Here is a 25,755-nt window from a genome sequence, read left to right on the forward strand (position 1 = left end):
CCGCCCTCAATTATGAGGTGGACAAAACTAAATACCACGCATCACGGTATTCTTAACATTGGAAATTCAATACCAAAAATTTAGCTGAGTTTTCACATGGGGCTATTATAGAAGTTCTATATCATACAGGTTTTTAACACTCAATTATAGCCTTAGGCTGAAAAATAAGATCAGGCTATTCAAAATATCTAAAACCGACGGTAGATTATTATCTATTATAATTTTTCCCATGAATGTTTATTTCTATTTAGAAATTACTATGGAGTTATTTTACTTATAATAAAAATTGTGCCGCTTTCATAATTCTATAATGCTTAAAAAAATATGCATTATAGACTAAAAGTAGGGGCCGGCAACGCGGACCGGGCCAGCTAGTAAAATATAAAAAAACACTACTAATGTACATTAGAAAAAAGTAAGTCAAAATGGAAACAAAATCATGCAAAATAAAACATTACTATTGTACATTTGAAAAGTCAAAATGAAAATGTTAATATATCACATTTTTACGCGATTTTTTTGGATATTATCCTTTTCGGAGAGTAGACAACTCCGAATTTGTGTGAATCGTTAAAATTAATCCAGCGGTTCTTAAGTTATAAGCGTAGTAACTAACACAACTTACATTTATATATATAGATTGGCATATTTAACGCAATTTTTTTTGCAAGATTCCATTCCGAAGTCGTATGAATTGTGAAAATCCGTCAAAACGTTCATGAGTTATAAGCATAGCAACTAATAAACAAATTGAAAAAATCTTCAGCTTCTTCGCTGGTTTTTACAGCCAATATTTAAAGGTCCTTACGAAGTTTGGTCCTTACTATTATTTTGAAATTTGATTCCATTGAAAAAATGTTCTCAGTTTTTCCCTATTTAAGAGTTTTTCCCCATTTAAGAGTTTTTGATTTTTTAGCAATTTTGGTTTGACCACGTTATATTATTTTGACATCATCTATTAAGTTCCGCCACTCCATAATTTTCGTCGCTTTCTACTACCCAAAAAGACTACACATCATATTAGAATTCAAAAAAAAAAAAAAAAAAAACACTACAAATGTACATTCCGAAATAGTAAGTCTAAATGAAAAAAAAGAAAAAATCATGCAAAATAAAACATTACTATTGTACACTTCAAAAGTCAAAATGAAAATTTTAAAACTTCACATTTTTACGGATTTTATGCTTTTAGAAGTATGCGTGGTCAGTTCCCTGGCGCCCAAATAAATTCCTAAGTTTGGAGGGAAAGTCAACAGTATCTCGTGTAATAATTTTCAAACCGATATCTTTATTATCTGGCAATATGAAGATTTTAGATAAATCAAGATAGTGGGCGTAAAAGTAGGCGTGGGCAATATTTTTTTCTTTAAAAACCTAACTCGGGGTATGACGAAAGTTTGTACAAAAAATTATGCAAATCGGTCCACCCGTTTTCAACTGATTCCGTTACCAACAAACAACAATTGATTTTTATATATATAGAAGAAGACTATAGACTTTTATATATATATAATAAATCATAAAGCGGAGCTATGTAAGCGGCACAATTGTTATTATAAGTAATGACTCCATAGTAATTTCTAAATAGAAATAAATATTCATTGCAAAAATTACAATAGATGTTCACTTACAGTCGGTTTTAGGCTCTAATTTGAGTGTTAAAAACCTATATGATATAGAACATCTATAATAGCCCCATGTAAAAATTCAGCTCAATTTTTTGTATTGTAAAGAGCTTGGTAACATTTTCCACTCAAATTAGCTGTAATTTGGAATTTGTATTTCCAATGTTTAGAATTCCGTGCTGCGTGGTATTTAGTTTCGTTCACGTTTCAATTGAGGGCAGAATGAAGTCAAAGATAATTACTCTTTTGCACCCATTACCGTAAGAAAAGAATTAATTTTTTTTGTCATTTAAATTTTGCTTTGGAGATCCCATAAATTCCATATTTTTTATTATAGTATAATGCAATGACAATTAAACAAATGTTCAATCCAGTGTTACTTTCCAGTATTAGTAAATTTTTTCATGTTTCTGCCACGATTTCCGACTGAATCAGTCCCAGTTTGATATTTCGGAGTTTATTTCATATAGACGTACATCCCAAATCTACATTCCCATGGGGCACTTGGGGCACACATAATGTGGGGACTATACTTAAATAAATGCCTACGTGGACAATTATAAGATGGTTCTCTACCCCAGAATATATTAAAAATAATATTACTTAGCCAAATCAATTGATGAATGTGTTAAGACCAAGAGGGAACCTATTCCGAAAATTGAAAATTTTAGGCGAATAGGTTTTCTACCCATTTAGAAAAAAAAGATGCCAAATGAGGGCGAAAAAATTAAAAAAGTGGCCAAAACCCCGAAAATAGCTTAAACCATATGATGGTTATACCAAAAGGATGGTTGCTTTTCAAATTACCAACATTTTCCGAAATTTAAAATCGGGTTGTACCCTTATCCAGGGGTTATAACCCATATCATGACCTGCAAAAGCAATTTAAAGAAGAAAGAAGAAATCTATTTCATCCTAAATGTCCAATTCGCTCTTCTATTTTGCACAACTTATATTCGGCATTTCATTGATTGCAGTCACAATGAATTTTGGATTTTGAGTTCTCATTGGAGGGATTATTGTCATGTGAAAGAAGTAAGTCCACGTTTTGAAATGAGCCCCATATTGCTTTGTCGGTCATTTTCGTCAATCAATAGAAGTCAATTTAAGCATGAAAAATCGCCATTTAATATCGTATTGTGTGTACCATTGGAAATGAATTCTTAAAATCCGTATGAATTCTTAAAATCCGTCAAGCCGTTGTTGAGTTATAAGCGTAGTAACTGACATAACTTTCTTTTAAATTAAAGTCTTTATTTTGTTCACAAAAAAACGATTAATTTCAATATAAGCTGAATTGAAAAAATTGTACATTATATAAAATTGACAAAAAAAGCAAATTTAAAAAAGATCTTCAACTTATTCGCTGATTTTCACAGCAAATGTTTAAAGGCCCTACGAAGTTTGTGAATGTAATGTACAATTATTTTGAAATTCGATTCCATTATTTTTTTTTCGATTTCAGAATTTTTGCCATGAGATCTCTCCTCCTCTTTTTTCGTGATTTTTTAGCGATTTTGAAAAAGTAATTAAAATATTGATTATTGTGTTCATAGATTATTATCTTCTGAAATGATATTATTAGTATAATTCTACTTACTCAATAAATACATAAAATCTATAAATAACAGTTTTGTCCGTTGTCGCTTCATACTCCACAAAAAGACTACAAATCATATTAGAAATAAAAAAACAAAACAAAAAAACACTACAAAATAGTAAGTCAAAATGTAAAAAAAATCATGCAATATAAAACATTACTATTGTACATTTCAAAAGTCAAAATGAAAATTTTCATATTTTACATTTTTCCGTGCCTTTTTTTGATTTTTATTTAGAGACAATTTTTTTAGAGACAATTTATTTAGAGACAATTCCGAATTTGTTTCAATCGCTAAAATCAGATAAGTGGTCCTTAAGTTATAAGCGTAATAACTAACACAACTTTCTTTTAGATATATATAGTTCCTCAGCCGCCAAATAAATGCTCAGGGTTGGATGGGAAGTCAACAGTATCTCGTGTAATAATTTTCAAACCGATATCTTCATTATTTTGGCAAATATAAAGATTGTAGATAAATCAAGATAGTGGGCGTAAAAGTAGGCGTGGTCAACATTTTTTTTTTCTTTAAAAACCCAACTCGGGGTATGACGAACGTTTGTACCAAAAATCATGCAAATCGGTCCAGCCGTTCTCAGCTGATTCCATTACCAACGAACAACAATTGATTTTTATATATATAGATGTGGTGTCAATTCGCTTCATTAATTCATTTACGATACAAAAATTAATCAGTTAGATTTTTGATACACTTAATTCTTGTAGCAGCAACTGCTTCTGGGTTCGTTCTGATTCTTCTCTACATCATGTAGGTCTTTCTTTACGAGCTTGGGCGGAGATTGCCAATCCACCAGATGGTGAGTGTAATGGCTCTGTTTCTAAACCCCAAACAAGTATTGCACCGACACCTTTTCATTATGCTGTCACACCTGTTAGATCTTCGCCTCCTCTGGTTTGAAACTATCCAACGTTTCAAACCTGGCCGGAGGGTAGAATTTTCAACGTCTTCGAACGGCGTGGCATGGTTGACCGTATCAAAGGCCTTTGATAGATCAAGAGCCACCATTACTGTTCTATGGCACGGCCTGTTCTGGTTGAGTCCTCGACTGATATGTGTGGATATGGCGTGCAATGTTGTTGTGGTACTATGTAGTGGAAACCGGAAACCGTGTTGATTGTTAGCAACTGAATAGCTGAATATATGTTCATCCATATGGTGATATATCAACAAAGTGATTGTTCAACCGATCATATTTGTCATCAATGAGCGTACAATTATCCGCGTGTGTTATTATCCTTATGTATTTTGGAGGTCTTAGAATGTCAGAAAGGTAAATGTTCAACAGCTTAGAAGATATCAGTGAAACTTCCCGTTTCACCCTACGCATATACGACCTCTTGTTCTCAATTCCACGTATGACTTGTTTCCACACCTGTAGTCGACAACTCAATGTGTCAAACTTGGCCAGAGGGTTATATGCGTAGCGTCATAAAACAGTATGGCGTGGTTGACGGTTTCAAAAGGGTTTTATAAATCAAACTGTTCTGTCGCATGGCATGTTTTGGTTGAGTGATCGACTAGTACGTGTAGACATGTCGTTGTGCTATGCAATTCCGTGTTGATGAACGCAAACTGGGAGACTCTCTTTTATGCTGGGGAATAATACCTCAAACGTCTTCGCTCCTGGCGACAATAGTGTTATCTGTCTGTATGAGTCAATTTTACTGGCTTCCCTGTCTGGCTTCAGTTGCTGGACCACCCTGCCCACTTTCCAATCATCGGAAACTATTAGGATAGTTAACGACAAGTTTAGGAGTTTGGTCAAATACTCAACTCCTGGTTAATCCAGTTGCGATATCTCCATAGAAAGCATCAAACGACTTAATCGTTCCTCGATTCGATACTAACGTTGCATTGCTTCAGCCTATCCATCCATTTTTCTGCCTATGCTCCTCAAGTAACCTATTTACCCCCCAGAGAAAGTTCACTGATTCTGTGATCATTAGGGTTAGAACGGCGAAGCTCATCATGTTAGTCCCGTTGTCTCTTTGGTCTTATGCCAGATATTCGTCTAGCAGGTATATAGCGATAATATTTGTATTGATGATATCCACGAACATCAGATGAGTTGCGCATTTCTCTGAAGCGACGATTGGTATATGCTCTGAATTCTTGTCAATTGGTTAAGAAAAGTGCGAAGTTCAGAGTTTATGAAGAATGGGAGGTAGGAATTGTCAGGTTAAATCATTTTGGGGGACACGATGGATAATTCGGGTGAACTGTGGCAGTTCCACTTATTCTATGTACACGTTTAGCTCCTCTACCTCTGCGGTTCCACACCGCCACCCCCCTGCATTCTCTCAACTTCAACCGATATAGGTCTGTACTGGACAGAGTGGATCAAAAAAAAGGTAATCCTCCACCTCTGGAGCGATCCTTCTTCAATGCATTGTATCCATAACAACTTTGAAGCCTGTAGATGCTGCTTAGCTTCCTCTCGATCTCGGAAATCGTAGCCGTTAAACTGAAGATAAGATGCTTTTTCCGGAACTTAAATAGCAGTGTCAAGTACCGCATAGATTTGTGACTGTGGGGAAGAGTCGTACTATGACGACGACGTCGATGACGATGACTCACATTGTCGCAACAGGAAACAATGTAGTCTTTATCGTTATACTCCTGTAGTAGGTTTAAGCTGGAACAATACAGAAACTGCACCCTTTCCATACATCTGTTGCATCTGACCGCGATCGACCATGTTTTGGGCTTGGTCTCAGTACCAACTCGGGTCAAGAGAATACGGAGCAAACATTGCGGGTACTTTTGGTCCGAACTCAAAAAGCTAGTTGTTGCTGGGTTGGCGGCCCTTGATCGCAAGATTGTTCGGTGCATACAAACTGCGCTTGGTCGAAAGGTTGCTGCGCAAGCAAATTTTGTGCATATAACCGGCCGTCACGATATTACAATTGTCATTTCTGCATTTTTGTTACGACCAATACAATGGTCGTTTTTTATATCCTTCACCATAGTATGGAGAGTATATTAAGTTTGCCTCTCCGTTTATAACACCTCGAAATATACATTTTAGACCCCACAAAGTACATATATTCTTGATCAGCATAAAATTTTATGTCGATTTGGCAATGTCTGTCCGTCTATCCGTCTGTGGAAATCACGCTACCTTCCGAACGAAATGAAGTAGATTGATAAAATTCTACTCAAATGTATATTATGTCTACAGTACTTTTGGTATTGAAAATGGGTCACGTAGATTCACGTTTTGGTATAGCCCCCATGTAACGGTACCTCCCGATATTTGGTATTTTTAAGACCACTAGAATTGTTTCAATTTCGGTATTTGAAGTTCGTAATGGATACTGCAGCCTAAGGCAGAAAATTGTCTGTGCAGGTCCATATTTTGGTATATTCCCCATATACTAATACCACCCTATGACATTTTTCACCGATTTTTTTTCAAGTTTCACATTTGAATATTGAAATGGCTTATGAAAAAAGTTGTCTATGTAGGCCCTAATATGATGGCTACATTTGGTATTTTTAAGATTTTAACAGAATTTTCAACGGTTTTTAATTTATTTGAAAATTGCCAAATTCGTTTCAAATGGTGGAGGATATTAAAAGTTTGGCCCGGCCGAACTTAGCTTGTTCTTTACTTGTTTTATTCTAAAACTGAACTGGCAAACAATGAAAAAAGATTGATCTATACATACCGTTTTTATTTTGATGTTCTAATTTGTCCTTCACCACGTCCGATGCTTTTTTATTTCCGGTCATATCTTTATTGTCATCTGTTTCAGCAACGTTAGTAATCTGTGATTGTGTATTGTGTCCGCCCTCGTCCATACTCGTACACATTGCTAGCTGTCGATTTGTATCAGACATTCCTTTTTCATTTTGTCCATCATCCAAATGGCTTGTGTCTGATATGAGAATCGTATCTCTTTTTACACGATATTCTACCTCTGGTGTACCGACCGACTCGTGCGTATCATGTCGGGTAACATCGTCAATGTTTGCAATTTGTGGCATTGAAGTTTGGTTAGTTACTTGAGCATCATGTGTCAATGTATTAACCTCTTGGCTGACCTGTTTAAGATTAGTATCTTTCTTTTCTTCGGATAGTGAGGGACCTCTAACACAGTTTGCGTCTTCTCTTTTGCTGTCATCGCTTACCTGGAGTTCCTTCTTTATTTGGACTACTTCATTGCTCCGTTCAGTAGTTGGTGGGTCCATGTTGTTCAAGCTTTCCAATGTCGTTTCCTGTAAAATTTTCTTTTCTTTGATACTTTCATGACATTCTTCCATACTCATGTCGATGTTGTTGGAGATCTTCGATGAAGTTTCTGATGTAGGGCTGATTATGTGAACCCCATCCAAACTGTTGTTAGATGCTTGTATTTTATTATTACATTCTTGTGGATCTATTTCCGTTGTGCTGCGGTTCTCAAGTGTGGCAGCATTATCGACTGTAACAGATCCCCCACTAGTTACGATATTTACATCGTGGTTAGTATGTTCAACTATGTCATTGTTCTCAGTATTTTCTACCGACTTGCATTCTTTTGCTGACTGCAAATTTTGCTGACCATTCGAGCTATGTGCTTCATGTTGATATATTTTAGGTGCGGCATCGTCAATATCTTGATCAATCGTTAACATTTCGGGTTCAATATTTTCTATGTTTCTATCAGATGTTCCCTGGCTGTCTTCCGAAGTTATGTCAACCTGCACGTCCCTTATAGTAACGAGAATTGGTTGTGCTCCGTCTTCATCTAAATTTTCATTGTCAACTTTTAAATCTCTATCGCAAGATTCAAGATTTTTAGCGGTGTCTATGGAAAGATCAGATTCTATGTTATTTTCTTTCGTTTTTATGGCATTTGAGTTTTCAACAACTTCTTCAGATGGTATTGCACTCTTATTGTCGACATTGGTATCTCTGTTGATTGTATCCTTGCTTTCCTCCAATTTTGGATCTACGTCGTCATTTGTAACATGTCTTAAGATACCATTTTCCGTTTCTTCACTACTAATGTTATCATTCTCTAAATCTGCTTTTACATTTGAGATAGTACTATCGGCAATTATGGTACTACCTAAGTTATCTATTTTAGAAACTGGAGTAGTTTCACTTTCATGCTTAGTAATTTTATTAAAATCCTCACCGAGCTTATCATTCATCACTATGTTGTCGCAAGAGCTGTTTGTATTATCTTTGTTCATTGAAATTGTAAAAATATTTTCGGGCTCCAAGTTTTCAGGATGTAAGTTATCTTTTGGATTTGCTGGTTTTCCTGACGTTTTTATATCGTGTTCACCTTCTGCAAAGTTATTAGTTTCATCCAAGTTTTCAGGATGTGACATTTCTCTGGGATTTGAGTATAATATTGCAGGTTTTCCTGACATGTTTTTATCGTGTTCAACCTCTTCAAAGTTATTAGTTTCATTTTTTACGTTCTCTTCAGTGTTATTATTATTTATTTCCGACTGCAACACAGTTGCTGAGTCCGCAGCATTTTCTGTACTTGCATTGTTTTCATTAATTTCCGATCTGAAGAACGAGTCATTGCTAACTAAGGTTTCTTCTTTGTTTTCAATATGATCATTCACTTTCTCTCTGTTAACATTTTGTATGTCACAGTTTTCTGTAATTGAGGTATTTTTCATTGAGGTATCGTGAGCATGTATTTCAGCACTGTCGGGATCATCATTTGAAATAGATGACTTATTTATAGTTGGTCTGCTGATTTGGCTGTTTTTCTCTGCCATTCCACCTAGATTAGTTTCCAAAGTCTCATCCGTAGTCGTAGATGGCATAATATATTCTGATGTTGTAGCTTCTAAATCGTTTGGCAATACTGATGTAGCATGCTGCAAGTATTCCTCGTTTTCTTTTAAATGAGAACTAACTTCATTGCCACAGTTTTCAAGTGATAATTTACTAATATTTTTAAGGCTATCATTAATAGCTTCTGGTTCTTTATCTCTATTAACGTGTTCTATCGAAGGCACATCTTTTGAATATTCAGTTCCATCCTTTGAATCCTGGACAGATGGCTGCTCATCTGAAATCAATTCCTTTGTATTCTCCTGCAATTCAAAATCGATATTTTGCTTGTTTTCATCATGAATGCGTTTCGTCATATTGTCAACTGAATTGTCTGAATATTTAGATTTAAATACTGCTTCATTTTCTCCACTTATGTCTCTCAATACCTCATTGTCACTCTTTGAAACCTGTTCAGTGGAGTCCTTATCTAAGAACAATTCATTTATGTTGTTTGTTTCCAATGGAAATTCCTTGGGAATAACGCTATGTGATAATGTATCAGTGATATTTGAGCGATTATCATTTGTATCAGCCGTTACACCATTTTGAGAAAATGTTTCTTGTGCAACTTTATCAAATTGCGAATCATTAGAAGCCTCTATATTTGAAGGAATACTTTTCTCCGTTGTCGTAACAACATTGAGTACTGCTTTAGGTGTATCATTATCATTTTCTAGAGTTTCATATTGGACCACTTGCTGTTTTTCATCTTGAGATTGTTTCGCCATAATATTAATCGAATTTTCTGATTCGTCCAATTTTACTGATTCTTTATTTTCTTGGAGTATTTCTTCCGACGGTTTCTCTCCCGATCCCTCAGAAACATTCCTTGAAAGCTTATCAGTCGATTTCTTATGTAAAATTTCACTGTCGTTTGGATTAGCACAATTATCTTCGGCATCCTCATTAATTGCGGGACTATCATTTTCGGAAATCGAAACACTGTCTTCTCTTTTTGAAGGTGTTGAAATATCGAATACTGCTTTACCAGTGTTGGGATCATTCTCATGAACTTCATAATGAATAGGGTGCTCATTTTCATTTTGAGAGCGGTTTGTCCTAATATTAACCACATTTTCTGGTTCCTCAAATTTAAGTGGTTCTCCGTTTTCTGTAAGTATGTCTTTCGATCCGTCGGTACCAATCCTTGAAGCCTGGTCAGTTGATTCCCTATCTCCATTTTTATTGCTGTTTGGATCAGCAGTTACATCCTTTTGAGAATATTTTTCTTGGAAATCTTTATCAAAATCCGAATCATTAGTTTCAGAAATCAAAGTCTTGTCCTCCTCTTTTGAAGGTATCCTTTTTGAGGCTCCAACAGAGTTTTGATCATCTTCAAGTAAGCCATAATGGATAACTTTTTTATTTTCATCATTCATCTTTACTTCCGAATCCTCAGTACCACTGTTCGACATCTGGGCTGTGGATTCCTTATCTAAACTCGATGCATATGTATTGTTTCCATTCAATGGATCTTTCTTTGGCATAAGGCTACTTGAGAATGTATCAGCGTTATTTGTCGGATTATCATTTGAACCATCCCTTGTAATATCTTGAGAACTGTTTTCTTGGTCACTTTTATCAAGTTTGGAATCATTTTTATTCTCCTCGTCCGATTGAATAATATTCTCTGTTGTCATATCTATATTGGATTCTGCTTTAGTAGTAGTATTGTCATTCTCCAGAATTTCATTGTGAACAACTATCTGATTTTCATCTTGAGAGCGTTTCGCCCTAACACTAACCGTATTTTCTGATTCATCGAATTGAAATGATTGGTTGTTTTCTGCGTGTATGTCCTTCGATCCGTCAGTACCACTCTTTGAGACCTGATCAACCAATTCTTTATCCAAAATTGATTCATTTGCATTTTTTGCCTCCAATGGAAATACCTCTGGAACGATGTTTGAGTGTTTATCATTTGGTTCAGCAGTTATATCATTTTGAGAACTGTTTTCTTGGTCATTTTTGTCAATTTCCGCATCATTATTATCAGAAATTGAAACACTCTCTACTTCTTTAGCGGCATTGTGATCATTTCCATGTATTTCCTGTTTAGCCAAATTATTAACCTTATTTTCCGATTCAACAATTTTAAATGATTCTCTGTGATCTTCCAGTGTTTCTTCTGATATCACGGTTCCACTCTTTGAATCCTGATCAGTCGATTCCTTTTCTAAAAGCAATTCTTTTGTATTGTTTGATTCCAATGAAAGTACATTAGGAATGAGACTCCGGTGTAATGTATCAGTGATAATTAAGTTTGGATCAGCTTTTATAACATTCTGGGAAGATTTTTCTTGGGCGTCCTGGTCAAGTTCCGTATCATTATTTTCCGAAATCAAAACACTGTCCTCCTTTTTCGAACAAATAACTTTCTCTGCCGGAGCTGAAATACTGAGTACTGAGTTAACACTATTGTGATCATTATTACGCATTTCGTGATTGATAACTTGCAGATTTTTGTCAATGATTTCTCCTGGTATATCTGCAGAAGCCTTCAATTCCCGAAATTCAGTACCACTCTGCAAAACATGATCATTCGAAACCTTTTCTAAAATCAATTCATGTGCATTGTTTTCTTCTAGTGTACACGCGGTTGGAACAGGACTTTGTGACAATGTATCAACGATATTTGAGTGGTTACCGTTGGAGCCAGCAGTTATATCATTTTGAGGAGATTTTGCTTGGGTGTTTTCATCAAAATTCGTATCATTATTATCATAAATCAAAACGCTGTCCTCCTTATTTGAAGAACTACTTTTCTCTGCTGGCATTGGAATATTGAATACTGCTTTAGTAGTATTTTGACCATTCTCAGGCATTTCATATTGCATAGCTTTCTGGTTTTCATCATGAGCGGTTTTAACCTCATTATTAACTGTCGTTTCTGATTCCTCCATTTTAAATTGTTCTTTGTTTTCTTGTGGTATATCTTCGGAACGCCTATTGTCACTCTTCGAATCTTGATCAGACGATTCAGCATCCAAAACCACTGCCTTTGTATGGCTTATTTTCAATGTAGATCCCTTCGTAACTGGGCTATGTGTTACGGTATCAACAGTTTCTGATTCACAGTCATTAGTGTCATCATCTCTTTCATTATGAGAATTCGTTTTTGGAGCATCATTATCAAGTTCTAAACAATTATTATCAGAAATTAAAACACTATCTTCCCTTGTTGTAGAAGTGTTTCTCTCTGTCAGATTATCATGCTCAACGTTTGCTGCAATTGAACTCAGATCATTCTCGTGTTTCTGAAGATAATTGATCTCCTGTTTTTCTTCTTGAAGGCATTTCACGGAAATGCCAGATTCAGCAAGTGTTGACGTTTTTTGATTTTCCCTTCTATTATCTTCCTGATACCCATAATCGCTATCGTTTAGAGATGTCGACTCTACTTCATTTAGATTTTTCTCCTTGTCAAAGGATATATCTGAAAGAGACACATATGACAATTATATTTCAACATTATTATTTCATAAAATACCTTTCCTCTGATTTTCAAGAAGGTCCACCTCAGATATTAAATGCGAATCCTGATTGTAGCTTTCCTCAAGGGCATGGACATGTTTACGGTCTGGAAGAATATACAAGAATTTTGTTATTAAATATTTTATAGGGCAGGCAAAACATTCTTAACTAGAACTTGAAAGACGACCCATTTTTGATCAGGCTCCATAGAGATCTATAAAATCCCGTTTTATTTTAGTGCCTTTTTAACTTACAGGGTGAGATAAAAAAGTGCACGCCTTAATTTTTTTACATTTAATTTTATTGAATGAAAGCAAAAAATGTCGGAAATAGCATTAAGTCTTAGAATAAGTTTAGATTAGTTTGAATTGGTCACCTTTGGCATGAATTATGGCCTTCAAACGGCCAATGAAACCGTCACACGCTGCCCGAATGTTGCTCTGTGGTTTTTGTCTCATTCCCGGCGAAGCGCTTGCTTGAGGTGATCGACACTTTGGTATTTTTAGTGCCAACTTTGCTTTCCAAAATACTGCAGATTCAATAGTTTAGATTGGTATCCGTAAATTTTGGTGGCCATTGTGCGCTGGAAATGAAGCGAGGAACCTCATTTTGTAACCATTCTTGAGTGACGCGTGCTGAGTGCGATGGTGTTGAGTTCTGTTGGAATGTCCAAAGTCTACGGCCAAAAGGTTTGCGTTCCCAAGGCTTTAATACACACTTAGATTATAATATTTGGCATTTATTCTGATGCCACCGTCGATTAATACGAGCAAAGAGCGACCATCGGCTGTTATGGCGCTCACACCATCACCATGACCGTCGCTTGAGTTCTGGTGGTCATCCGAAGGTGCACATTTCTGCTGACCTCCTTGGCAAGTAAACACGATCATTTTGTTTATTTACAAACTGCTGGACAACGAATATTTTTTTTCATCGGAGAAACCCAAATTCGGCAGTTCACCACTTTCGACCAAACGAAGCAACTCTTTAGCTCTTTTGCGTTTGCTCAACTCTGTTGCGTTGTAAGTTCTTGCACTTTTTGGAATTTCAATAGCTTTACCCCGAGCTCATTTTTTAATATTTGCCGAATGTTGGCCACTGCGACGCGGGTTTCGATCAAGTCGCTTCTTTACTTTCCGAACCATTTCTGCTGATGTTGCTGTTTTCTTCCGTCCACTTCCTTGACATCGGGCTACGCTACCAGTATCATGGTAACGAGCGATGGTACGAGACATAAAACATTTATTTACATTAAAATGCTGGAGTGCTCTAACGATAGCCACTTGTGGTTTTCCAGCCAAATATAAAGAAATCACACTATCACGCTGGAAATCCATCACGAATAACTTTTTTTTTCTGAAAAATTCTCACCAAAATGCTTTTGTACTCTGGTAAACAATATAATGAGCTGTCACTGGAATAATTTTAACAGCTGTCGGACGAGTGGCTTATAAATGACAGCAGTTTGAGTTTGGTTTCAGTTTTTTCATCTTAGCCTGTATGTGTAATATTGAAAAAAAAAAAAAAGAAACAGAAAAGAAAGACCAAAGTCGGACAGGGCCGACTTTATGATACCCTACACTACTACACTATGGGGAATTCATGAGAATTAAAACATATTAAATATGATAGTTTTTGAATGCGTACTATTCATCAAAATTCATCCTATGTGAGTTGATATATATTGTGAAGATATATATTCATATTCATTATGTATATATTGTAGCTATATCCAAATCTGAACCGATCTCTATAAAATTTAGAAGAGGTGTTTCTATATAAATGCTGTATCTGGTAGATGGCACCAAATATCGTTGTTGCGGAGAGTATTTTACGGTTGTGAGGAAGTAAAGTACAAACTCGTATAAAACATATATATGAGACCTATAGCTAGCTATATCTTGGCCGATTTTCAACAAATTACTACACCTTCTTCCAGTCTAAATTCGTTAGTATTTGCCAAAATCCATTTAATTCGTCTTTATATTAACAATTTGGTGACCAATAAATGCAATGAGGATTTTTTCTAGGTTTCTAGATCCATAGTAGTAAATAAAAATGTGACAAAAGTGGATCTAGAGCCAGTGTTTCGAGCTATTTTAAATTTCTGGACCAAAATAAAATTATAACAGCAATTTCTCAAGAAAAACAAACTGTACTTTAACCCCATTAATCCTTTAAATCATGCGATTTAACTACAGGAATACGTTATTAACCACTGTCAGTTATTATACATATAAGATAGATGGCTAAAATTGTGCGCACATGTATATTTGGTCAGTAGGCAGGGCCAAGTTCGTAAATGGGACAAGCCGATCCGCGTTTTCGTATAGCCCCCAAAAAACTGTACCTCTGACGATTTGGAGCACATTTTCTGACAGAATTGTTTAAAATTCAGTACTTAGGAGTTTAAATGGGTTTTAGATCCTTTGGCTGCACATTGTTATTGAACATTTCTTATAGACAATGGTACCTCCCGATATTTCATATTTTAGGTATTTAAGCCACATTTTTAATGGAATTGTTTAAAATTCGGTTCATATATTTCACAATGTGATCTTCCTCTTGTGGCATAGCATTATCATTTTCCTGTAGCCCCCATATAAGGATACCTCCCGCTATTCAGTATTTTTACGATTTCCATCACATTTTTTTTAAAGTTAATTGTTTAAAATTCGATACCTACAGTTTATATAGGTTCTACTTTCTGTGACAGAACATTGTTTATTATTTCTTACATATTCAATTTTTTTTTAAATTTCAGTGAAATTACATTTTAGCCTATCATAATATTAAATATTTTAGCGAAAAAGTCAGCCTATTTGGGAAATTAAGAATAAAATCAAAAAAAAAAAACAGTAAAGAAAGTCCTAAAGTCGGGCGGGGCCGATTTTATGATACCCTACACCACTTTGCTAATTTAGTTGAGCTCCACTTAATAATTAAAAGTTTTTATGGGAGAATTCAATCATACACGCTATGATTATAATTATAATTTAAAATTCAAAGGACTAAATATGCCAAAGCATTTGTATCTTTTAAATTCGGACTTGTATTGCCCATTTGGTGCAAAATTAATTTGAAATCAGATAAAGATATATATGGGAACTATATCCAAATCTGAACCGATCTCGATAAAATTTAGCAAAGGTATTTCTGAGCTGCATTTGATATATTTCCCCAAATATTGTTGTTACAGAGTGCATATTACGGCAGCGGAGGACAAAACTAACAAATCGGATGAACAATATATATGGGAGCTATAGCTATATCTGAACCGATTTCGATCAAATTTGGCACACTTATTTTCAGGCCTTATATGGTTGTATGTGCAAAATTACATACTATTCGGGCTGATATTACACGTTTGGTGCACAATAAAAGGCAAATCGGACGAAGATATATATGGGAGCTATATTTAAATTTCTATCGATTATCTCCAATTTCAATAGGGTTCGTTCTTGGGCCAAACAAATGTTGTTTGCAAAGTTTCATCTCAATCGGATAATAAATGCGACCTGCATTTTGTTCACAAGAATACATGGACAGACGGACGGACGGACGGACAGACGGACTGACATGCATAAATCAACTCAGAAAGTGATTCTATGCAGATCATCAAAAGGAACTATGGGTCTATCTCGTTTCATTTTGCCTGTTACAAACAAATGCACAAAGACATAATATCCTGACCACCTTGTAGTGGAGGGTATAAAATATGAATAGTTACAGCCATATGCGGGTTACACCAAATTGTGGGTTTTTTGAACAATATCTGACAGAAGTTGGTTTTTTTCTGTTTTATGTTTATTTGTGTGTTAGATCGCCAAATATACAGGGTGAGATGAAAAAACTGCAACCAACTTCAGACTGCTGTCATTTCTAAGACACTCGTCCGACAGCTGTTAAAATTATTCCAGTGACGCTTCGTCGGGAATGGGCCAAAATAACGCAGAGAAACATTCGGGCAGCGTGTGGCGGTTTGAATACCATAATTCATGCCGAAGGTGACCAATTCGAATAAATCTAAACTTATTCTAAGATTTTAAGCTATTTCCGACATTTTTTGCTTTCATTCAATAAAATTTTTAAAGAATGTAGAAATTATGTCGTTTGACTTTGTTGCACTTTTTTATCTCACCCTTTGTTTTTTTGCCATAATAACGAAAAACTATAAAAATGGTCCTATACTTATTTTAAAATGTGAAAAAAAAATTACTTAAATGTGTATTATGTCTGCAGGACTTTTGGTATTGAAAATGGGTCATGTATGTCCACGTCTTCGTATAGCCCCCCATATGACGGTACCTCCCGATATTCGGTATTTCGATGATTTAAGAGATATTATTTACCGGAATTGTTTCAAATTTGGTATTTGAAGTTCATAATGGATAATACAGCCTAAAACAGAAAATGAACCATGTAGGTCCATGTCTTCGTATAGCCCCCATATAACGGTACCTCCCGATATTCGGTATTTCAATGATTTTAGAGACATTATTTACCGGAATTGTTTCAAATTTGGTATTTGAAGTTCGTAATGGATACTATAGCCTATGAAAGAAAATTGTCTGTGCAGGTCCACGTCTTCGTATAACCCGCATATAACGGTACCCCCGATAATCGGTATTTTGATTATTTTAGCGACTTTATTTACCGGAATTATTCTAAACTTGGTATTTGAAGTTCGTAATGAATACTACAGCCTATGCCAGAAAATTGTCTGTGCAGTTCCACGTTTTATAATCCCCATGGTACCTCCCCTTATTCGGTATTTTGATGATTTCAGCTACATTATAAACATAACTTTTCGCATATGAATATTGTTATGGTTAATAACAAAAGTTACCTACGAAGGTCCACGTCGTCGACCCTAATATAACGGCTACATTTGGTATTTTTACGATTTTATCGGAATTTGTAACGGATTTATTTTTTTGAAAATTGCCAAAATCGTTCCAAATGGTGGAGGGTATTAAAAGATCCAGGCAAACCTTTGCTTAATATTAATTCTTAGGTTTTGTATTGAACATGCAGCGATTGAAGCTTTTTTTTTTTGAAACAATATTAATAAAAATTGTGCAAAAACCAAATAATTAAAATTCTTGTTTTCTCTTCCGATTAATTAAAAATTCTGAATAATTAAAAATTATTGTTTTCTATTCTGAATATTTACAAATTGTTAAAACTCACTGTAGTGCTAATGTAAACTCACCTATATGTTCTTCACCAATGTGGTTTCCATTATTGTCAACAGGTATTTTGTCGTTTAGTTTATTTAATTCTTTTATTGGCTCATTCATTAATTCGCTTTTCTGGCAATTTTCTTCATCATTATCCTGTTCTTCACTTTCAATAATAGGCTTGTTAACTATGTTTTCTGATGTGCTTACGTCGAAAAAGTCCCGACCTGACTCCGATGCTGAAAGGATTGCCGTAGAAGCTGATGTGTATGAAGCCTCTTCGGAGAGGTTATCATTTTCTAAATGAGTCAACTGAAGTTGAGGAACAGCTTGTAATGTTTCCTTCGATTTAATACCAGTCTCTCCTTTTCTCGAACCGAATAGCCTTCTCAAACTTTTCTGGATAATTAGTGCAGCCGTTTCTTCATTCATTTCCCGTCCCTCTCGCTTCTTTTTTATGTATTGACGAAAATAACGTTGTATTACACGAGCCGAGTGATTGTATTTATTTTGAGACACAATTTCTGCGGTCTCGTCACATTCCGTATTACCGTAAGACCAATTGGATTTGGGGCAACAATTATTTAGGTCAGAGGTTCGATTTTTAGAAAACTCCAACGATTGAGTATGAATATTCATTTGTTGGCCACCACCTAAACCTTGACCCAAAAATCTTCCACAAAAACATTTAACAAAAGGCGTGTAAAAAAATCGATCCTTATTTAAAAAATAGTTTTCATATGCTTCATAAGTTATATGTTTGGATTCATACGACTCATTAGAATTTCTCAAGTGTCGGAAATATTCAACAGCGAATTCACACAAATTTTCGGGCTGTTCTCTTAAAACAGCCTTTATAATATCTTTCAAGAGTTCGGTCAAACCGTCAGGTATGACGGTGTACGCCAAAGCCATTGGAATATTGTAGCTAAGTGGAGTTTTAACACTAGAGAAGTCGTATTTTTTATAAGTCGGTTCATAGTTTTTTACATCGTAGTTTTCCTTTTCACGTAGAAGGGAGAGAAAATAATTTTCGGCGAAATGATAAATATTTGTTGGTTTTTCCTTTAAAATTTCTCTAGTCAGATTTTTCATAAGATTTCTTAGTCCCTGCGGAACTCTAGGAGTGTTATCCGTAGCCATGTTAGCTCAACTTTGCTTTTTATCGAACTGAATGTCTATAACCGAATTAAATGTTAACATTGTGAGGTCACAAAACCATGGATACCTGCAAAAATAGCCGTTTCCCAGGGCAACCCTGACAACGATGGGACATACAATTTAAAGTGAAGTGTTTGAACAAAAAGTCCATCAGAATATATTTTATAACTTTTCAGCGTTCAATTTGATTGTTTTCATTGTTTTAAATTTGGTATTTCGAGTTTGTAATAGGTTCTTCCGTCTGTGGCATAAAAATGTTTTTAAAATATTCGACATTTTAACTGGTTGGTTGGCCTTTGTGCATTTGTTTGTAACATGCAGAAGGAAATAGTTCCATAGTTCCTTTTGATGATCTTCATAGAATCACATTCTGGGTCGATTTATGCATGTCCGTCTGTCTGTCCGTGTATTTTTGTAAGCAAGGTACAGGTCGCATTTATTGTCTGATTGAGATGATTTTTTCACAATTCATATGTTTGGCCCAAGGACGAACCCTATTGAAATTGGGGATACTTAGATTTGGATAAATCTCCTATATATAGAGTCGTCCGATTCATAAGTGTTATGTACCAAGTGCGTAATATATGGGCAGGATAAGTCCAGAAGTATGTCTTACAATTTTGATGAATATCGGTTCAGATTTAGATATAGCTCCCATATATATTTTCGTCCGATTTTAATTTTATTATGCGCCTTATCTTTAATATTTGCCCAAATGGAATGGATTTCGGAACTCAGAAGCATTAGTCTGACATGAATTATGTGCTTCAAATTTATTGAAAATCTGGTCAGATATAGCCATAGCTTCCATATATATTTCATCCGATTTTGAGTTTTAATCTATCAGATTCGCAATATGCACTACACAACCAGATATCATATACACTCCAGATATACCTCTGCCAATTTTCATAGAGATCGGTTCAGATTTATATATAGCGCCCATATAGATCATTATCCGATATATCAGCCCAAATGGAGTGGACTTTTGCATAAATAACCGAATTCAGTCTAGAAGCAAATGCTTCAAAGATGGAGAAAATCAGTTAAGATACCTCTTCCAAATTTTATCGATATCGGTTCAGATTTGGATATAGCTTACATATATATCTTCATCAAATATGTAAAATCGTGAAGATTTCCACATTCAACTAAATTTATCCTGGAAGCAAATACGATATTTGTTGAAACTCAGCTCCCATTCATCTAGGGCTTGGACATATTGTTTTAATATAATCCTTCTCGAAGTCAAATTATGCACTCCATAGCTATGTTATTTGGTAAGAGAGGTAAATTCGGTAGAAATCGATTCTGAGTTCGATATACATCCCTTACATTATTTTACTCTAATTCCAAATTATAGCCGCTCTAAAGCTATAATAAGCATTCAAAGAAGGGTTATGATTGGTATGACCTACTTCGATAAATCGCAATAGAAACGCTTTTTAAGGGTTGCTTTACTAAATGCGCATAGTGGTGTAGGGTATCGGCCCGCCCGACTTTTTACCCTTCTTTACTTGTTTACTGTTGCTGAATTATTGATAGTAGTTGGATTAACCCCGTAGTTACAGCTGCTAAATATTTTTAAAGGAGCAGTTAGTTTTGACTGCAGTTGTAGCGCTATCAATATATGTAACTCCGATTAACTATAACGATCTCCTTTAATTATGATTTGCAATATTTTTGGTCTTCTGAGGAAGCCTGTTACCAACATATTGGCTCTTTGACCCAATATTAGCCTACTTTTTATACCCTACATCCCAAGTGGTAAGGGTATTATGTCTTTGTGCATTTGTTTGTAACAGGCAAAAGGAAACGAGATAGACCCATAGTTTCTTTTGGTGATCAGCATAGAATCACATTTGAGTTTCACCCCACCAAATACACATTTTTATCCAAATCCTTTGAAATATGGTACAATCAGGAGGTACTTTTATATGGGCACTACTCCGAAACATCGACCTACATTAAAAACTTCCTTCTATCTCTTATAATCGAAGATGACAAATAGAGGCCAAATCAAAAATATAGCAGAACAACATAACATGTCAGACTGAAAAAATTCGCGTGATATAAATAAGTAAAAATAGTTTTATCCCACCTAATAATTGAGGGCAGAATGATTTTAGAATAGTCAAATATAATTACTATTTTACACCCATTACCGTAAGATGGGAATTAATTTTATTTGCCATATAAATTGTAAGTTGGAGACCCCATAAAGTTCATATTTTCATCATTGTATAATTAAATGAGGATTCAACAAATATTCGGTTCCGTGCTACTTTCTTATATTTGTAATATGTTCATGTTTTCACAATTTATTTCATATAGATGTACTTCCCAATTTACGTTCCCAATCAATATTCTCTTGGGGGTTACAAATTCAATAGAATACAAAATTTTCTTTTCTGACCACACATTAGAGTGTGAAAGTGTCTTGGGGATACTCCAATGTGGGGACTTTACTTAAATAAATTTCTGTGTGGCAATTATCTGTGTGATGGTTCCTATCCCAGGGTAGCATAAATACATATTTTTAGCCAAATCAATTGATGAATGTGGTCAAGACCAATATGGGGCCTACTCAAATTTCAAATTTTATGCGAAGAGGTTCTCTACCCCCTTAGAAACAAAGATTCCAAATAGGGCCAAAATTGAAAAAACTGGCCAAGACCCTTAAATAGCTTAAATCATACGATGGTTATATAAATATGATATCGGGTTTGTACCCTAATCCGTGAGTTATGATCGATATCATGACCTGCAAAAGCGATTTAAGGTATCTTAAATATTTGGGAAGAATTTCTGGAAAGATAGAAATTTTTTCTTACTAAAAGACCCATTCGCTCTGTTATTTTTCACCCTTTATATTTGGTATTTTACTGATTGTACTGCCAAAGAATTTTGCATTCTGAGCTTTCATTGGACGGATTATTTTCACATAAAAGAAGTAGATCCACGCTTTGAAATGAGCCCCATTAGGCTTTTTCGGTCATTTTTGTTTGTTTAAATGTGTTCGCATCTTCCAGCTGAACCACGATGTAGGACCTGGAGTTGAAAGGTAGATGTCAGTTAACATCGTATTTCGCACTTATTTCATTTTTTTTTGCTGAAAAATTGTGAAATTATTCTTTATTTTGATCACAAAAAATCCCCTGAAATCAATATGATAATACAAATTGAAAAAAAAAAATTAACCAGTAAAGAAAGTCCTAAAGTCGGGAGAATTCATTTTATGGGAGAATTCAATCATACCCGCTATGATTATAATTATAATTAAAGTTCAAAGGACTAATATGCCGAAGCATTTGTATCTTTTAAATTCGGACCTGTATTGCCCATTTGAAGCACAATTAATTTGAAATCGGATAAAATATATATGGGAGCTAAATCCAATCGGAACCGATCTCGATAAAATTTGGCAAAGATATTTCTGAGCTGTATTTGATATATTTCCCTGAATATCGTTGTTACGGAGTGCATATTACGGCTGTGGGTAACAAAAATGACAAATCGGATGAAGAGTATATATGGGAGCTATAGCTATATCTGAACCGATCTTCACCAAATTTGATTACTAGCTTCTAGACTCAAGTCGTAAGTGCCAAATTTCATCCAATTGTGCAAATATTAGACGTTTGGTGCACAATCAAAGGTAAATCGGACGTAGTTATATATGGGAGCTATATCCAAATCTGAACCGATCTCCATAAAATTTAGCAAATGTATTTCTGAGCTTATTTGATATATTTCCCCAAATATTGTTGTTACAAAGTGCATATTACGACTGCGGAGGACAAAAATAACAAATCGAACAAATGAACAATATATATGGGAGTCATAGCTATATCTGAACCGATTTCGATCAAATTTGGCATACTTATTTTGAGGTCCAATCTGATCGTAAATTTTGACCGATTATCTCCAATTTCAATAGGGTTCGTCCTTGGGCCAAACAAATGATTTGTGCAAAATTTCATCTGGATAGGGCAATAAATGCGAACTGTACTTTGTTTACAAAAATACATGGACAGACGGACGGACATGCATAAATCGAATGTGATTCTATGCAGATCATCAAAAGGAACTGTGGGTCTATCTCGTTTCCTTTTGCCTGTTACAAACAAATGCACAAAAACATAATACCCTAACCACCTTGTGGTGTAGGGTATAAAAATCTTTAACTTGTTCGCTGATTTTTTACAGCAAATGTTTAAAGGTCTTTACAAAGTTTGTCAATAGAATGTACTATTATTTTAAAATTCGATTTCATTGAAAATTTTTTTTTTCGATTTTTTCCTGATTTGATAATTTTTGCAATGAGATCTCATTTTCGTGATTTTTTAGCGATTTTGGAAAAGTAATTATCTTTTAACTTTGGTGTGACCGCGTTAAATTATTTCGATATCATCTATTCCGTTTCGCCACCACATAATTCGGTACTACACTTCCATGTATCCCGCCATCAATTTCAGTTCTCAAGAAATCAAGTCAATTAAATAAATGGTATTAAAATATAAAAAACACTACAAATGTACATTAGAAAAAAGTAAGTCAAAATGGAATAAAAACATGCAAAATAAAACATTACTATTGTTCATCTCAAAAGTCAAAATGAAAATGTTAATATATCACATTTTTACGCGATTTTTTTGGATATTATCCTTTTCGGACAGGAGATAATTCCGAATTTGTCGTTAAAATCAGTCCAGCGGTTCTTAAGTTTTAAGCGTAGTAACTAACACAACTTTCTCTTATATACATATACATATACTAGCTGGCCCGGTCGGCGTTGCTGGCCGTAATTTTAGTCTTTAATGCTATTATATCATCCACCTTGGAAAGGAGGGTATATTAACTTTTCATTCCATTTGTAACATCACTAAATATTCGTCATAGACCCCATTAAATATGCATATATATTCATATTCAGCATAAAACTCTAAGTCGATTTGTCCGTCTGTATGTCTGTTTGTTTAAATTACGATACAGCCCACATTATTTGACGTATAGCGTCAAAATTTAGCTGAAAAATTTGTATTGTGTATAGGATGGTTGGTATTGAAAATGATCTATCGGTGCACGTTTTGGTATAGTCCCCATATAACGGTATCTCTCGAAATTCGGTATTTTGATGATTTTTGCCACATTTCTCCTCGGATTTGTCTAACACATATAACGATACCTACCTATATTGGGTATGTGATAATCCACACATTTACGCATATAATTGTTTCAAATTTGGTATTTTATAAGGTGACAATCCTTGAAGTATAAAATTGTCCACAGAGGTTCCCGTTTTGGTATGGCCCCATATAACGGCCTCATTCACTTTATGGTTTTTTGATAAGTTAACTGCATTATCCAAATATGGATTATTGTCATGTGATAGAAGTAGGTAGGTCCACGTGTTGAAATGAGCCCCATAACGTTTTGTCGGTTATTTTTGTTTATTTAAATGTGTTCGCATCTTCCAGCTGAAGCACGATGTAGATCCTGGAGTTGAATGCTAAATGCCAATTTTAGACATGTAAGATCGCCATTTAACATCTTATTGCGTACTATTTCATTTTTGATATTATTCATTCAGAATTCAAAACAATAAAAAATTTACACTTCTATATAGTTTTTAAAGTGAAAAAATTTCAAGCCAAAAATTTTTTTTCTTTTATATTTTTATTGGCATATTTTACGGTATATATATCTATATTGTAATGGTCGAGACCAAAGTTGATTTCGGTTGCATATTTTTAAATGTAATACTATGGCAACATAGAGTACGATTGACTTAAGGGTGACGGGAGCCTTTGACTTGCTAGCTAAGAGTCGGTGGGGGGGTTCTTGCCCTCTATCAAACATACCTTTTTTCATTACAATAATTATTATAGACTCCCTAGATGGTATAGTAAATATCCGAACACAACATGATGACAAAGAGAAAAAAACAAATTTTTCGTAAAATTATAACTTCAGCTGGAAATCTGTCATTAAAATTAGAACACCCTCTGTTGTTCTTGAGGGGTCTTGTACCTCTTAACCCACGCCAACCATTGTTTTAGCGGTACTCAATTGTTCTGCTAAACCCCTACCTTAATTTAGTTCTCTCTCTATAGATCCATCCCCATGGAAGAAAACATTATGTTTGCTTAACAATCCATAATTACAATTTCAAGGTTTTATTCATGACATTATGTATTAGCGATAAAAAAAAATTCTAGAGCTGTTATATATTTTTTTAGATTTAAGTATTAAGAGACATTATTATAATTTGAATAAAATATAAGAAATGAATATTATAAATGTAACTACTCTCGATGGGTTAAAGGAACTGATTCCGGTTTGTTTGATTTATTCTGTTCAATGTTAACGAGCTAATTGAGCAACATGAACAAAACAAATTATGCATAAAACGAACGAAATCAAAGACTTTTATCATGGGCAAGAATTTTGCACATTTCTTCTTTCATTCATAATTTCTTCGGTAGACTAATTTTGTCTTTGCTTTTGTTCTTGCTCTGGTCTTTTTGCTTATGATCAATAGAGCAAAAGCAAAACAGAAACACAACAACAATATTAAAGTGGAAGTGGGGAAGTAAATATTTTACAATTGCAATGGTACAGCAAAACAAAATTATGAATGAAATAAGGAATGAACAAGATTCTTTTACGTTGCACTCGTTATACAGAGAGTATCAAAATTCAGTGCAAGATTATATGTAATGATCTTATTATTTCACGATATTTTCTCACTTACCAAATTCAGCTTTTGTAGAAGGCCTTCTGCTAAACTGCTGGTGGTACTGTAAATTGTAATAAAATATAATCTTGCAGCGAGTAGTTATGATGGCAGATTTTTTTCTTTAAAAGTGACAGTGCGCCTGGTATTAGATTGTTAT

General features: G+C 34.7%; 1 protein-coding gene across 2 annotated transcripts in view; it reads right to left on the reverse strand.

The window, feature by feature from the left end:
• Positions 1-18,853, reverse strand: part of LOC101893109 (uncharacterized) — a 73,760-nt gene extending 54,907 nt beyond the window's left edge. For both annotated transcript variants that reach the window (XR_009342934.1, XM_059126664.1), the window contains exons 1-3: positions 17,728-18,853; positions 12,529-12,618; positions 6,919-12,474 (exon numbers count right to left, since the gene is read on the reverse strand). Coding sequence is in view for 1 of the 2 variants with exons in the window: in XM_059126664.1 (XP_058982647.1) it covers positions 6,919-12,474; positions 12,529-12,618; positions 17,728-18,838 (6,757 nt within the window). In the remaining variant the exon portion in view is untranslated. The remainder of the gene's footprint in view (positions 1-6,918; positions 12,475-12,528; positions 12,619-17,727) is intronic.
• Between the last annotated feature and the right edge of the window lie 6,902 nt (positions 18,854-25,755).

The sequence above is a fragment of the Musca domestica genome, unplaced genomic scaffold (genome assembly GCF_030504385.1).
Source record: "Musca domestica strain aabys unplaced genomic scaffold, Musca_domestica.polishedcontigs.V.1.1 4, whole genome shotgun sequence".
NCBI lineage: Eukaryota > Metazoa > Arthropoda > Insecta > Diptera > Muscidae > Musca > Musca domestica.